This window comes from Equus asinus, chromosome X, assembly GCF_041296235.1.
Source record: "Equus asinus isolate D_3611 breed Donkey chromosome X, EquAss-T2T_v2, whole genome shotgun sequence".
Lineage (NCBI taxonomy): Eukaryota > Metazoa > Chordata > Mammalia > Perissodactyla > Equidae > Equus > Equus asinus.
Window position 1 is genome coordinate 45,175,224 of NC_091820.1, and position 14,428 is coordinate 45,189,651.

The window sequence follows — 14,428 nt, forward strand, 5'->3', positions numbered from 1 at the left end:
TTTACCGCAATTATATTTTAACTACAGGTAAAAAGATGTCAGTTCTCATTGACATTTAAAAGAACTTATTTCTCAACCCTTATCTGGTACTAAACAAGTACCCCATATATTAATTCATTTATTTAACAAGCACATATTGGGCACCTACGATGTGCCAGGAATTCTGCTAGATGACTGCACCTAAAATGAATAAAAGATTTGTTTCTTGAATTTAAAGTTTAGTCTTTGAAACCAGTCCTTTTGCAAGCACGTTTAATACGCTGTTTGCGTTTTAGCATTCTGCTTACACGACATTACTGGAGAATGAGGTATTCTACCAAGCCACTTTCACACATACCAACTCACTGACATTTAAGAGTTAAAACTGCTTCAGTTTTAATACTTTATGATGACATCACTCAGTATCTGGCCACATTAAGCACAATAACCTACACATGAGTTAAACTTTTTATGTCAATATTCAACAGGAGGCTTATCGATTATTCAGTGATGTTCTCTAGGGTCTTTTTTGTGACTGTTGGTTTGGTCATTAAAATATGACAATAATGAAAGTGAATTCTGTTACAACTAACCTCTCTTTCTTCATTAAGTTTTCTATTTCTTTTAGCATTCATCCGCCCGCCCTGCCTGCCATTATCTTTGAATGACAAAGAAAGAGAACACCTCATTTTATTGTGAGAACAAATAATTTTTGGCTAACACTATGGTGGCTCCACACCCAGTTACAGAGTATGGGGCATGTACTTAATGTCCTCTCCATTTCAAAGCATTTTGAGGTCTCAATCCTAGGGTCTTTGATATTCTCACAGGATTGCAGACCCTGAAGGTGGCTTCTAGCACCTAGTCCTACCTAACCTTGCCACCTCTAATTTACAGAGAAGAAACTGAGATCCAATGTGATGATCAAACGCACGTACAGTTGTTTTCAAAGTTTAATTGCCGTTTTTAAAGACAACAGCAGAAAACTTTTTTCAAGCAAAAATTCCATTTGGAAGTCTGACGTATAAAATGAAAGCAGAGCTGCTCCAGTTGTTGGGAAGAGCAGGAGGAGGAAAGAATGGAGAAATGGGAACAAAACCTCCACTGCTTGTTCAGACACCTTGGAGGAAGCTCCTTAGAAGCCTAAGGCTCCAAGGTAGGTTTGAAAAATCACTGAATAGAAAGAGCGCAACCTCTGAAGTCAGATTTGGTTGCACAGTGCAATGCCATTACATACTGGCTGTGTGATTTCAAACAAGAATGTGAATCTCAGCTTTCTTACTAATCAAATGGGCATAATACCTCCCTGAATGCATTGCTATGAAGATTCAATGCAAATGTAAAGGGTTTAACACAGGTCGAGTGTACAGTGGCTGAAGTTAGTTCTCTTTCATTGATTGAGTTGCTGTAGGTCATGTAGACAGGTACTAATAGAGCAGGGGCTAGAATAAGTCTTCTGATTCCAAACTTTAATATAGCAAAAGGAACTCTTAACAACTTTTCTCTTCTAGGAAATCTAAGGGATACAACATACACCAATCAGTAACAATGGCTCACTATGGCAGTGATTCTCAATCTGGGGAGGTAGGTCCTTCTATCCAGGTGGTTGAAAAACAAAACAGACACACACAAAACACTTCATTTTAAACAAAATGTCAGATTTCTTAAAATCTGGTGGCTAGAGTTTTTCCTGAAGTTAAAATTATTTAACTACCTATGTAAATGTTTCCCAAAAAGTAAGCACACAGTTCAATAAACTTGAGCCCATAATTAACACAGCCCAGGAGAAAATTCCCCAGTGTGCTGAAATAATAAACATAATAGATCTAATCTGCGCAGTTCCCTTAGCACACTTATGATCTGAATAAGCTCTTTTGCTATATGATGTGGTTTCTGAATTCACAAGAAACCTCTCAGCATCAAAAGTTTTAATTTCAAATCTATAAGGGTGTTATCATTAAAAGCTAAATCATCACTGAGCAAATCTAGTCTGGGACTACATTTAGCTTCGGCTTAAGGCAATAGACCTCTTTTCCTCATCGCCATCAGAATAACAGCATTAACGCATGACTTCAGACGGCCTTGGTCAGCCACTGCTAGGATACACAAGGCACCACAGGACTCAACCACTCTTTTGGGGCGCTGGTCCAGCAGCCTTTGGGCTCCATTTCCTTAGTGTCTATGATATCATTAAGGTCAGTATGGTTCTCTAGTCAGTTGTGTCAAAATACAAAAATTTGTTCTTTAAAAAATAAGCATTTTCAGCGTAAGCAAATATGAATAACAGAAGTCTATACAAAAGCTTAAAATGTGTTCCCTTCAAACACTGTGAAGACGACAAGCTAAAAGTCAGCCAGTCACTTAAAATATTTAATAATGAACAGATAGGGAAATGTTCTGTGACTTTTAGGTAATGATCTCCATGTTGGAAAATAAAAAGTGCCAAGGGGAAAAGGCCACCTAACAAAGACCTAGCTATACAGCATATTAACTTGGCATTCTTTATCTGTGTCTTAAAGAGAGCAACACTAATTCTTTAAAACAAACCTAAGGAAGTTAAGCCGTTCTTGGACTTCTTGAACATGACTATATCTACTTCCCAGCCTCACAGTTTGTGGGTCATAGTCTTCATGGTCTGCAAATAAAGAAAAATCAGGCATTATACACATGGACACCCACATCACTGCTGACTTTAACCAAAGGAAATTAAGTCAGTTAAAAAGTCATTAATCCTTTATCATTAAAAGGCAACCTGAAGTCTATTAATTAATTATTGGTGGTTTCTACCCATCTCCTATTCCCCACAAAAATAAACTTTCCTTTTATATAACCAAAAGAAAGTGATCTGTTTAATGTGCTGTCAAATAATTTTTCACCACAACCCCTTCGCCCAATCTTCATACACAATGAAGAAATTTCTGATCACAGCCCAAAACTGACCTGAGGGGTCTGTGAACATAAACTAACCACCAAGACAAAGCTTTTTCTTCAATTTCCTTCCTGTTATACTGAAAACTGTCATTATGGAGGAAAAAAAAGTTATAAAAATAAGTTATATTACTAATTTCTACCTACGAAGTTAGAGTAACACAAGATGCTACTCTATATAATGAAGTTATCGTAACAGTTATCACCAGCATGTTATGAAAGTTTCAGAGAGAAGTTCAAGAAAATCTACCCTTTAAGTTGGAAATTCCTTTATAAAAAGAACTAAAAAATAAAATAAAGTGAGCAAACTCTTTGGTTTCACTTTCATCACAGCATACAATGGGTGAAAAGGCTTGCAATGAAAGAGCACAGCAGAACATCTTAAAAAGCACCTACTGTCCTAAAAATACCATGGACAGTTTCTTGTTTTTTAAATTTTATTGGAAAAAGCTGTATGCCCCAGAAATGGTCAAGTTGATTTGTGGTTTGGAGTACAAGAAAGCTGAAGCAAATGCTCTGACAAGTCCTCTTCCAGAAAGTTCAGGCACATTATAGAGGAATAAGAAATTGTGTAATTTCCTTTTAGCATTGGTTACTAACATTTCCATACCAGATCCTGGACCTTACGGTACGTGTGGGCTGGTCTCATAGAATTCTAATTGTATGAGACCCTTTGGAAATAGTAAAGCTAATCGAAGTCTTCAAAAACAGTAAGGTTTCTTCTCTGAACAAAATCTTGACATGTCGTAAAGATGGAATATTTACAATGTTTAGAAACATCTGCTTTTGATGCTTTGGTGAAGAAAAGAAGCCCAATACATTATGACTAACTACTTTCTACTTCCACATATGTTATCATCTACCCAAGTCCTAAACACATATCGTCTACTTTCATGAAAGTCAATTTCAACGGGCCTCAAGACCTGAAGCATTACTTCACAAGAAATTTTCTCAAGAAATTGGAGAAAATATCAAATTCTATTTTACTATGCAGAAAATTTCTTTTTCAGAGCGCTAGTCTTGAAGTATCTGAATAAACAATAGACTTCAGCTGCTCTTTTTTTTTGAAAACAAGGAGTTTATGTAAGCTTTGTTCACTCGGCAGGTTCTTTTTTAGGGGAAATGCTAAATTTTAATAATTTCCAACTTGACAAGTTTCAAAAACAATATAAAAATTCCCTTATAATCTTTACCCATATTCGCCAGTTGTTCACCTTTTGCCCCATTTGCTTTATTAGTTGCTACACGTGCATGCATGCGTATGTATATTTCTCAATCATTTTAGAGTTGGAGACACGTCCCTTTACCCCTAAATACTTCAATGAACATTTCTGAATAAGGAGGACATTTTTTTACATAACCACAGTACACTTATCAAATTAACACTGATACCATACTATTATCTAACCCAAGGTTTCTCAACAGCACACTATCAACATTTTGAGCTGGATAATGCTTTGTTGTGTGGAACTGTCCTGTGTACTTTAGGACATCTACCAGCAACCCAGGCCTCTATCCACTAGATTCCAGTAGCATCCTTGCCCAACTACCCTCCCCAAAATACCTCCACACAATTTTAATTCTCTCAATAATGTCCATTTATACTTTCTTTTCTCCAAATCCCATATTAAATACACATTGCAATTAGTTCTCGTGCCTTTCTATTCTTTAATCTGGACAACTCATTATCCTTTCTTTGTGTTTCTCGACTTTTTAGGAAACTATGAGCCAATTTTGTTGCATATTGCTTAATTTGGGCTTCTCTGATGCTTCCACATGATTAGATCCAGGCTAGGCACTTTGGCAAAGAACCATAGAAGTGGTCCTCCTCAGTGTATCATTATCAGGAGTAACATCATCTCACTTTGTGGCAATATTCGTAATGTTAACGTTGATCACTTGGTCAAAGTGGTTTTCACCAGGTGTCTCTCCACTCTAAGGTTACTATTTTTCTCTTCATAATCAGTAAATAATCTGTGTGGAGACACTTCGAGACTATGAAAATAATCTTGTTTCTTATCAAACTTTTACCCAATAGTTTCAGCATTCCTCCTTTTTTATTTAGGTGCCAGATGTTTCAAGAACTGGGACTCTGAACACAGGGAAAAATTCTGAAAACATTCAATGAAAGTCAAAAGTCAAGAAATACGAAGATCCCTCTATGCTAAATAGGAATGGAGAGGCCTTACACTTTGCTACAGAGAAGCTTCCGGGCTGTCAAAACAGAAACAAGATGGTTGGTTTTCCTTGTAAACACTGAGCACCAAACAAATACTGTGATTAGTTAGTAGTCAAATAAAGAAGATGATCCATTTTTTACTCATGCTGCCTAGCTAGTAGATACCCCACTGAAAAGAGGAGGAGAAATTAGATGAGACTAAATTAACTCAAGTATCTATGCTAAAGCTAACAGTTTCTTGTCATTATAAACTGCAGGTTGTCTAGAGTTCTTTTCAGAATTCATTATAAAAGAGAAGGCTACCTTTTTAATAAGCATCTTTATTGAGACATAATTGAAATACCATAAAATCCACCCACTTAAAATGTACAATTCAATGGTTTTTAATATAGTCAGAGCTGTGTAACCACCATCACAATCTACTTTTACAAGATTTTGCATGAACTCAAAAAGAAGTCCTGCACAATCATTCCCCATTTTCTCCTGTCCCCAGCCCTTAGTCTATTTGAGACATGTCATACAAATGGAATCATACAATATGTGGTCTTTCCTGTTTTTTTTCCACTTAGCTTAATATTTTTCAGGGTTCATCCATGCTGTAGCATCCTTTTTATCACTGAATAGTATTCCATTGTATGGATATATGACATATTGTTTATCCATTCATCAAATGATGGACATTAGGGTGTTTCCACCTTGTGGCTATAATGAACAATGCTGTTATGAACATTCATGTACAAGCTTTTGCATGGATCTATGTTTTCATTTCACTTGGGTATATAACTAGGAGTGGATCATATGGTAAAGTCTAAGTTTACCCTTTTGTGGAACTGCCAACTTGTTTAGCAAGGTGGCTGTACTACTTTATGATCCCAGAAGAAACATACGAAGGCGCCAATTTCTCCACATTCCTGCCAACACTCGCTGTTGTCTTTAGTTTTGTCATCCTAGTAGATAGGTATCTAATATCTCACTGTGGTTTTGATTTGTATTTCCCTAATAACTAATGACATTGAGCAATTTTTAATGTGCCCATTGGCCATCTATACATCTTTGGAGAAGTGTTTATACAGACCCTCAGCCCATTTCTTTGAGCATTTGGTCAAGGTGGTTTCCACCAGGTTTCTCCACTGTAAAGTTACTATTTTTCTCTTAGTTTTGGCATAGTCCAATATGTCACTTTTCCCCACTAACTATTTTGCATTGTGTAACCCAAGGCCACAAAGATTTCTTCCTATTTTTTTCCTAAGAGTTTTACTTTTAATCCTATGATCCATTTTGAGTTAATTTTTGTGCATGGTGTGAGGTAGGGGATTCAATTTCATTCTTTTAGATGTGGGTATCCAGTTTTTCCAGCAACATTTATGAGAGACCTATTTCTTTCCCACTGAATATTCTTGGCACCCTTATAAAAATCAATTGACCATAAACAAAACGGTTTATTTCTGGACTGTCAATTACATTTCATTGATGCATACATCTATCCTTATGTCAGTATGACACCATCTTAATTACTATTATTTTGTAGTAAGTTTTGAATAGGAAGTATGAGTCAGCCAACTTTGGCTTTTATCATCAAGATTGTTTTGGCAATTAGGGTGCCTTACATTTCCATGATTTTGAGAATCAACTTGGCAATTTCTGTAAAAAGAAAAAATTGGGGTTTTTTTTTTAAAGATTTTATTTTTTCCTTTTTCTCCCCAAAGCCCCCCGGTGCATAGTTGTATACTCTTCATTGTGGGTCCTTCTAGTTGTGGCATGTGAGATGCTCCCTCAGCATGGTTTGATGAGCAGTGCCATGTCCGCGCCCAGGATTCGAACCAAGGAAACACTGGGCCGCCTGCAGTGGAGCGCGTGAACTTAACCGCTCGGCCACGGGGCCAGCCCCAAATTGGGGTATTTTTATAGGAATTTTGTTGAGTATTGCCATCCTAACAATATTAAGTCTTCCATTCCATGAAAATGGGACGTCCTCCCATGTTTTTAGATCTTTAAATTGCTTAACAATGTTCCTTTATAGTTTTCAGTGTACAAGTTCTGTACTTCTTTTGTTCAATTTATCCCCAAGTATTTTATGCTTTTTACAGCTATTGTAAATGGAATTAATTTCTTAATTTCATTTTCAGGTTGTTCATTGCTAGTGTATAGAAAGACAACTGATTTTCGTATATTGATATTAACGTTTGCAACCTAGCTGAACTCATTTATTAGTTTTAACAGACTTTAGTGGATTCTTTAAGATTTTCTATACACAAAATAATGTTATCTGTGATTAGAGATAGCTTTACTTCCTTTCCAAACAAGATGCTTCTTTCTCTTCCTTGGCTAGTTGCCGTGGCTAGAATCTCCAGTAGAATGTTAAATAGAAGTGATCCCAGGGGTAAAGGAGACAGTCTTCCACCATTAAGTATGATGTTAGCTGTGGGTTTTTCAAGATGCCCTTCATTAGCTGGAGAAATTCCTTTCCATTCCTAGTCTGTTGAATGTTTTCTTACAATGAAAAGTGTTAGATTTTGTCAAATGCTTTTTCTGCATTTACTGAAAAGATCATGTAATTTTGGTCCGTTTGGTCTATTAATATGGTATATTACAATTGACTTTTGGGTGTCAAATCAACACTGTGATCCAGGGACACATTCCATTGGGTCACGGAGCATACTTTCTGTATGTTGCTGAATTCATTTTTCCTTTTCTTTTTAAAGACTGGCCCTGAACTAACCATCTGTTGCCAATTTTCCTTTTCCCCCCCTTCTCCCCAAAGCCCCCGAGTACATAGGTGTATATGCTAGTTGTAGGTCCTTCTAGTTCTGCTACATGGGACGCCACCTCAGCATGGCTTGAGGAGCGGTGCTAGGTCTGCGCCCAGGACCTGAACCAGTGAAACCCTGGGCCCCTGAAGCAGAGAGTGCGAGCTTAACCACCCAGCCATGATGCCGATCCCAGTCCCTGGTCTTTTTTGAGGACTTCTGAGTATATATTCACAAAGGATACTAGGCTGTAATTTTCTTGATGTCTTTGTGCTTTTTTTAAATATCAGGGCAATAAGTTTCATAGAATGAGTTGGGAAGTGTTTATTTTTTTGGAAAGAAGTTCTGAAGGATCAGTGTTAATTCTTTAAATGCTCAGTAAAATTCACCAATGAAGCCATTTGGTCCTGGGCTTTTCTCAGTGAGAATGTCTTTTGATTATTAATTCAATCTTTACTTGTTATACCTATTCAACTTTTTAATTGCTTCTTGAGTCAATTTCAGTAATTTGCTATTCTCTCATACTTTTTTCTTTTTGTAAGGTTGGTAGTGATGCCTTCTCATTTTTGATTTTCATAATTGAGTCCTCTTAGCCTAGCTAAAGATCTGTCAATTGTGCTGATCTTTTCAAAGAACCAGCTTTCAGCTTCATTGATTTTCTGCATTTTTCTCTTCCCTATTTCATTTATTTCCACTCTAACCATTATTTCCTTCCTCCTTCTAGCTTTGGGTGGGTTTAGTTTGCTCTATTCTAGTTTCTGAAGGTGAAAAGTTAGTTACTGATTTGCCTCCTTCCTTAATACAGGCATTCAGAGCCATAAATTTTCTTCTAAGCACTGATTTAGCAATGCTCTATAAGTTTTGGCATTTTGTGTTTTCATTCATCTCCGTATATTCTCCTTTCACTTGTCCTTTCTTCTTTTTTTTTTTTTAACAGGGAAAGATTCGCCCTGAGCTAATATCTGTTGCCAACCTTCCTCTTTTTTTAGGTTTTTACCTCCCCAAAGCCTCAGTTTATGTTTGTATATCCTTGTTGTTCTAGTTCTTCTATGTGAGCTGCCACCACAGAATGGCAACTGACAGGTGGTGTGGTTCCACGACCAGGAAGCAAACCTGGGCCACGAAAGTAGTGAGTGCCGAACTTGAACCACTAGGCCATCACGGCTGGCTCTATCATTTCTTCCTTGACCCACTGGTTAGTTAGGAGTATATAATTTCCATACACTTGCAAAATTTCCAAATTTCCTTTTTTCTGCAGCTTTGTATTACTATCTGGTGTCACTTCCTTTAGTATTCCTTGGAAGGCACATCTGCTAGCAACAAATTTTCTCAGCATTTATCTGGGAATGTCTTTATCCTGCCTTCGTTTCTGAAAGACAGTTTTGCTGAATAAAAGAATCTTAGTTGTCAGGTTCCTCCCCTGCCCCGAGCACTGTGATATGTTGTCCTATTGCCTTCTGGCCTCGAATGTTCTCATAAGAAATCAGTTGTTATTTTTATTGGGGTTTCCTTATGGACGAACAGTCATTTCGCTCTTACTACCTTCAAGGTTTTCTTTTTCACTATGATGTGTCTGCACCTGAGTCTCTCTGCATTTAACCTACTTGGAGTCGAGCTTCTTGGATGTGTAGGTTAATGTCTTTCACTGAATTTGGGAAGCTTTCAGCAATTATGTTTTTCCGCCCCCTTCTCTCTCCCCCCTATCTTTCTGGTATTCCCATTACATGTGTTGGCATTTTTCTTTTCTTTTTTTAAAAGATTGGCACCTGAGCTAACAATTGTTGCCAATTTTTTTCTTCTTTTCCTTCTTCTCCCCAAAGCCCCCCGGTACATAGTTACATATTCTAGTTGTAGATCCTTCTAGTTGTGCAATGTGGGATGCCACCTCAGCATGGCCTGATGAGTGATGCCACGTCCACACCCAGGATCCGAACCAATGAAACCCTGGGCCGCCAAAACGGAGCATGTGAAGTTAACCACTCGGCCATAGGGCCAGCCCCTGTTGGCACTATTAATGCTGTCCCATACTTCCCTAAGAATCTATTCATTTTTATTCATCCTCTTTCCCTTGTTCTTCAGACTGTGTAATCTCTACTGATCTATAATTCACCAATTCTTTCTTCTGCCCCTCAAATCTACTGTTCAGCCCCTAGTGAAATTTTCATTTTGGCTATTGTACTTTTCAACTCCAGAATTTCCATTTGCTTCGTTCTTTCTTTTTTAAAATAGTTTCTATCTCTGTACTGGCATTTTTAACTAAAACAATGTCATGATACCTTCCTTTAATTCTTTAGACAAGAGTTCATTAATTTCTGTGACATACTTGTAACAGCTACTTTCAAGTATCTGTCTCCAAAGTCCACCATCTGGGCCCCTTCAGAGGCAGTTTCTGTTGTCTGTGTACGTATGGGTGACACTTGGCATCTTTTTTTGTTAAAATACAGGAATCTTAGATATATTGTAGCAACTTGGAGACAGACACCACACCCTCCCAGGGTGACACTGTTTGCCTGGCTGTTTAGTGACGGGGCTTCACTAACTCTGTGAAGTCTATCTCATCCACAGTGCTTTCCCCTTGTTCTTATCTTTTAGTCTGGCTACCTATGGGTTGCTCCTGGGTCAGCATAATCCCCTTATTGCTCAAAGGTTGTGCTTAAGTAAGTCCCTTTGGCAAGTTAGATTTTCACCCTTATCATTGGACACGTGTGTGGTCTGGAATTTACCATCACTGTCCAAGGAGTTTATTCCTTTGTTTCACATTCAGTCAGGGACTGGTAGCTCAGATATTCTCTTTCCAATTACTCCTGAGAGGGTGCAGTCTTGGGCATGACATGTAGTCTTCCAGACTGCCAGGGATACATGCAATTATATTTTAAGCAAGCTTCCTAGTGGTTGCCCCTGGGTCTGGGTAGTTTATCATTCATGCAGTATTTGGTCAGAAGTTGAATTTAAGTACCTGTGCTAGTGAAGCTTCGAGCCTTTGTTGATGGATCTGTGTGTAGATTGTGTAATGCATACAACTTGTCCCACACCTCCTGCTCTGACTGCTTCTGAATGGGTGCAGTCGAATGCATGTGCACAGCATTCCTGACCTCCCTGGCCTGACTGAGCCCAGGAGGGCTCACCTTGGTTGTTTCTTTATCTAGATCTCTCTGTTAAACTGCTGGTTGCTCAGCTGTTTTCGCTTGTTGATATGAGTACACGGAGCTACAAGTACCCTCTTAATTGCTCTGCGCCAAAATTTCCACTGGTTTTGATAACACCCTTAGGAATGGCATGATCTGGTCCAAATAAAGTTAGTCTCTTCAAGCCTAACTGCTGAGCTCTTCATTCTCACAGCTTGTCTCTCCGACTGGGCAGAACTTCTGTACCACCGCATAGGAGCTGGTGGCAACACAGCAGGAAGCTTCTCTCAGAGTGATACCCCTGGCTCTATGAGTGGTGCTGGTCATAGTCCCCGGTTTTCTCAGTATGCCCCTCCTGGCATGGAACTTCTATCTTCTGAGCAAGCTGTAGCAGGGGTAACCAGGACTCAAGTATTCTCAGCCTGCCATACCTGGAGTAAAGCTTCCGCCCTATGAGTAGGCGCTGGGTAAGATAAGCGAGTCTTAGTCCTCCTGCCATGATTGCCTAGAATAGAGTTTCTGCAACACAGGACTGGGGAAGACAAATACCAATAGCTTGCCCTTCCTGTGGTGGAACCACAGCCCTAGACCGGCAGAAGGGAGTGAGGTGTGGCTCAAATGCTATAGATTCTTGCCGTTCCTTCTGCGATTTTGCAGATTTTCTTGAGTATATGTTTCCCCATTTGCTGTACCCCCTTAAGACAATTCCCATATACTTTAAATGATTATTTTTAAAATAATTATCTCTAGTTAAATGGTTGTTTTGTTAAGGAGAAGGTCCAATGGGCATCTTATTCCCACCACTCCAGAAGTTAAATCCCTCATTCCTCGGTTTTTTATCATCATCATATGTTCTATATTTATTAGTTGGTATTTTCCTTTCTTTCGGTATAGACTGAAGGGTTCATATTTCACTTAATGGGTTTAGTTATTTTCATTATTTCTTTTGATCCAGTTTTGGCCAGTGAGAGCCAACTCCTGTGTTTCTTTGACATGTCACTATGATTCCTCAAGCACTTTCTCACTTTCTAGAATCAGATGGTCAAGGATCATCTTGTACTGTCCCTGCACCAAGCCTGGAAATAGCCATTACTCCAGAGAACTATAAATGGTTCATAAAATGGATACTAGTTTAATGTTTTTAAATCACAAAGAACCCACACAGACTTAACAGTATTTCACAGCTGATGTGTAGGAATGAGCCAGCACTACTGAGAAAATCTAGCCTAGGATGTGCATCCTAACACAGAGCACAGTTGGTGAATGACAACTCATCAAGAGTTCTTAAAAACTGCCAGTTTTGGATGTAAGAGACTGGGGAAGAGGTCATTCAAAGTGGCAGTTCTTAGAAAACGGAATGCAAAAATGGGATGTGCAATGAAGACAAGTCCTCCAACTCTATCCACAAAACAGGAAAAATGGTAAATAAAACTTCCCATAAGTGTTCAAGTCAGTACAATGACTATCCTACCAATGAAGTAAACCTTGAGTGAAAACTGAAAGACGGTTTTACACTTTGCTATATACACATAAAAAGCTTTTAAGAAAGGATTTGTTAAGTACCAGTGGCTAAAAGCACTAGTAGTAAGAACACGAGTCAATACTGTAGAGAATAATAATAAGTTCATTACTTTCACTAACTACTGTTAGAACAAGAGGTAGGATCAGCTGACCATACAACTGACGAAATGTTTTCCCAGAGCCGAGGATGATAGTGGAGATGAAATATGGGCAGAACAAAAACTTAATATTGGTGAAAAAGTTATCAGAAATTGAGATTATCATTGAACTGTGGAGGCACGAGTTATTCGGCTAAATAAAATGTCTCATACCTAATGGGATCCATGCAACACTTTTATTATATGGAGGCAGAATTATAATTTAATTTAGAATTGCAAATTCACAAATTGGTTGATGTTACCACAGAAGTGATTTAATGCTGCGAAAAGTTTAACAGGAGAATTTTACTAGTTTTAAAAATTACTTTTCCCCCCATATTTAAGTATCTGTAGACTGATCAGTATTTTTCAGCAGAGTACTGTAATAGAGGATGAAAAGGTATCAAAGGTAGGAGAAACAGAAGGCAGGGGAGAAAAGGGTGTCAATGAATTCAAGCAAACATATCAATAAGAACAAAAATTCAAGAGTTTACTAAGTGCCAGGCATTGTTCTAGCATAAATAACTTCTCCAAGGTCACACAGCTAATATGTTTGGGTCACGTTTCAAATCGAGGCAATCTGACCATGCAGATTCACATCTCTTACTTTGTGGAGATACAGACAACAAAAGGAGGTGAAACTGAAGACTGAAAACATTCTTGTGGCCATGAAATTGAGATGAAGCAATGATTCATGTAGAATTTGACTACAACAGAGCAGAAAACTCGAGTGAAGCTGAAATGCACATGCACCATCTCCTGATTGCCCTGATAACAGGGTCCCCAACCTCTGATGATAAAATTAAGTGAAACACCATGTTCAAGTGAAGCAAATAAAAATCAGCATTGCAGCACATATGATTTATGTTCCATTCTGAGGGAAGGCATGCATTGCCATCTGTGAGGGCTTTGTAGCAGAAAGAAGAGACCATAACACAAAACTGGAGTTAGGTTAAACTGAGCCCAGATGCTTGCATACTTGGGTATAACTACATGGAAACCTTTTGTGCCACTCTCTGATTTTGCTTGCATTTGGTACAGAATATAATTCACAGGGTCACATGCCTACACTGCCCTGATTGTTCTATCATGCTGCGTAGAAAAACCTTAGGATTGAAATGATAAAAGATCATTACCTGGTGCTTACCAGCTGCCTGATGCATAGACTGCTTACCTAGCTCTACAACCTACTGCCTACTAGAACTCAGCAGGCCCAGAGGAGGTAAATGGAAGAATAGGTCAACAAAATCACTAGGGGTATATGAAGACCTGCTTAATTTTTCAATTATGTTTATCTGAATTTTATATGGGAATGTACATACTATATGTGTTAAGCATAACTCTCATGATTTATAAGCACCTTGGGGTTTTATTCAATAATGCCAAGAGTCTACTCTTTAAATAATGAGTATCAGAAGTCTCCTCATTTTTAATATCTACTATTGGCTTCTGCAGATTCTACTATACCATGTTATGCGAGTGGTGTGTTCAGTAACCATTATGCTCAAGTCTATCTTTAACACTGGTAACATAAAGTTTAATTTCTACAGCTTCGGGAACAAACAAGCCTATAAAATAGTTTTTGGGACCTACGAATCTGGCGTAAGACAGAGGAATATGTACTAAGAACCCATCTGTACTCTAGCACAAACTCAGACACAACTGTCAGAGGGCAAAAGAGCACTGAAACAGACTTCCACATATGGCAGGCACTTAAAGACTGGATGTTGAAACCACAGGAAACTTTACCCTAATATGGCTAGACAAATTCACATTTTGGAAACCGATTAAACATGTGGATTCTTGAAGCCT

The 14,428-nt window shown here is 38.3% G+C and overlaps 1 protein-coding gene across 4 annotated transcripts in view; it reads right to left on the bottom strand.

Annotated features, from left to right (window-relative positions):
* Positions 1 to 14,428, bottom strand: part of USP9X (ubiquitin specific peptidase 9 X-linked) — a 145,387-nt gene that overhangs the window by 61,377 nt on the left and 69,582 nt on the right. For all 4 annotated transcript variants that reach the window (XM_070502649.1, XM_070502647.1, XM_070502648.1 and 1 more), the window contains exon 15: positions 2,527 to 2,614. In XM_070502649.1, the coding sequence (XP_070358750.1) occupies positions 2,527 to 2,614 (88 nt within the window). The remainder of the gene's footprint in view (positions 1 to 2,526; positions 2,615 to 14,428) is intronic.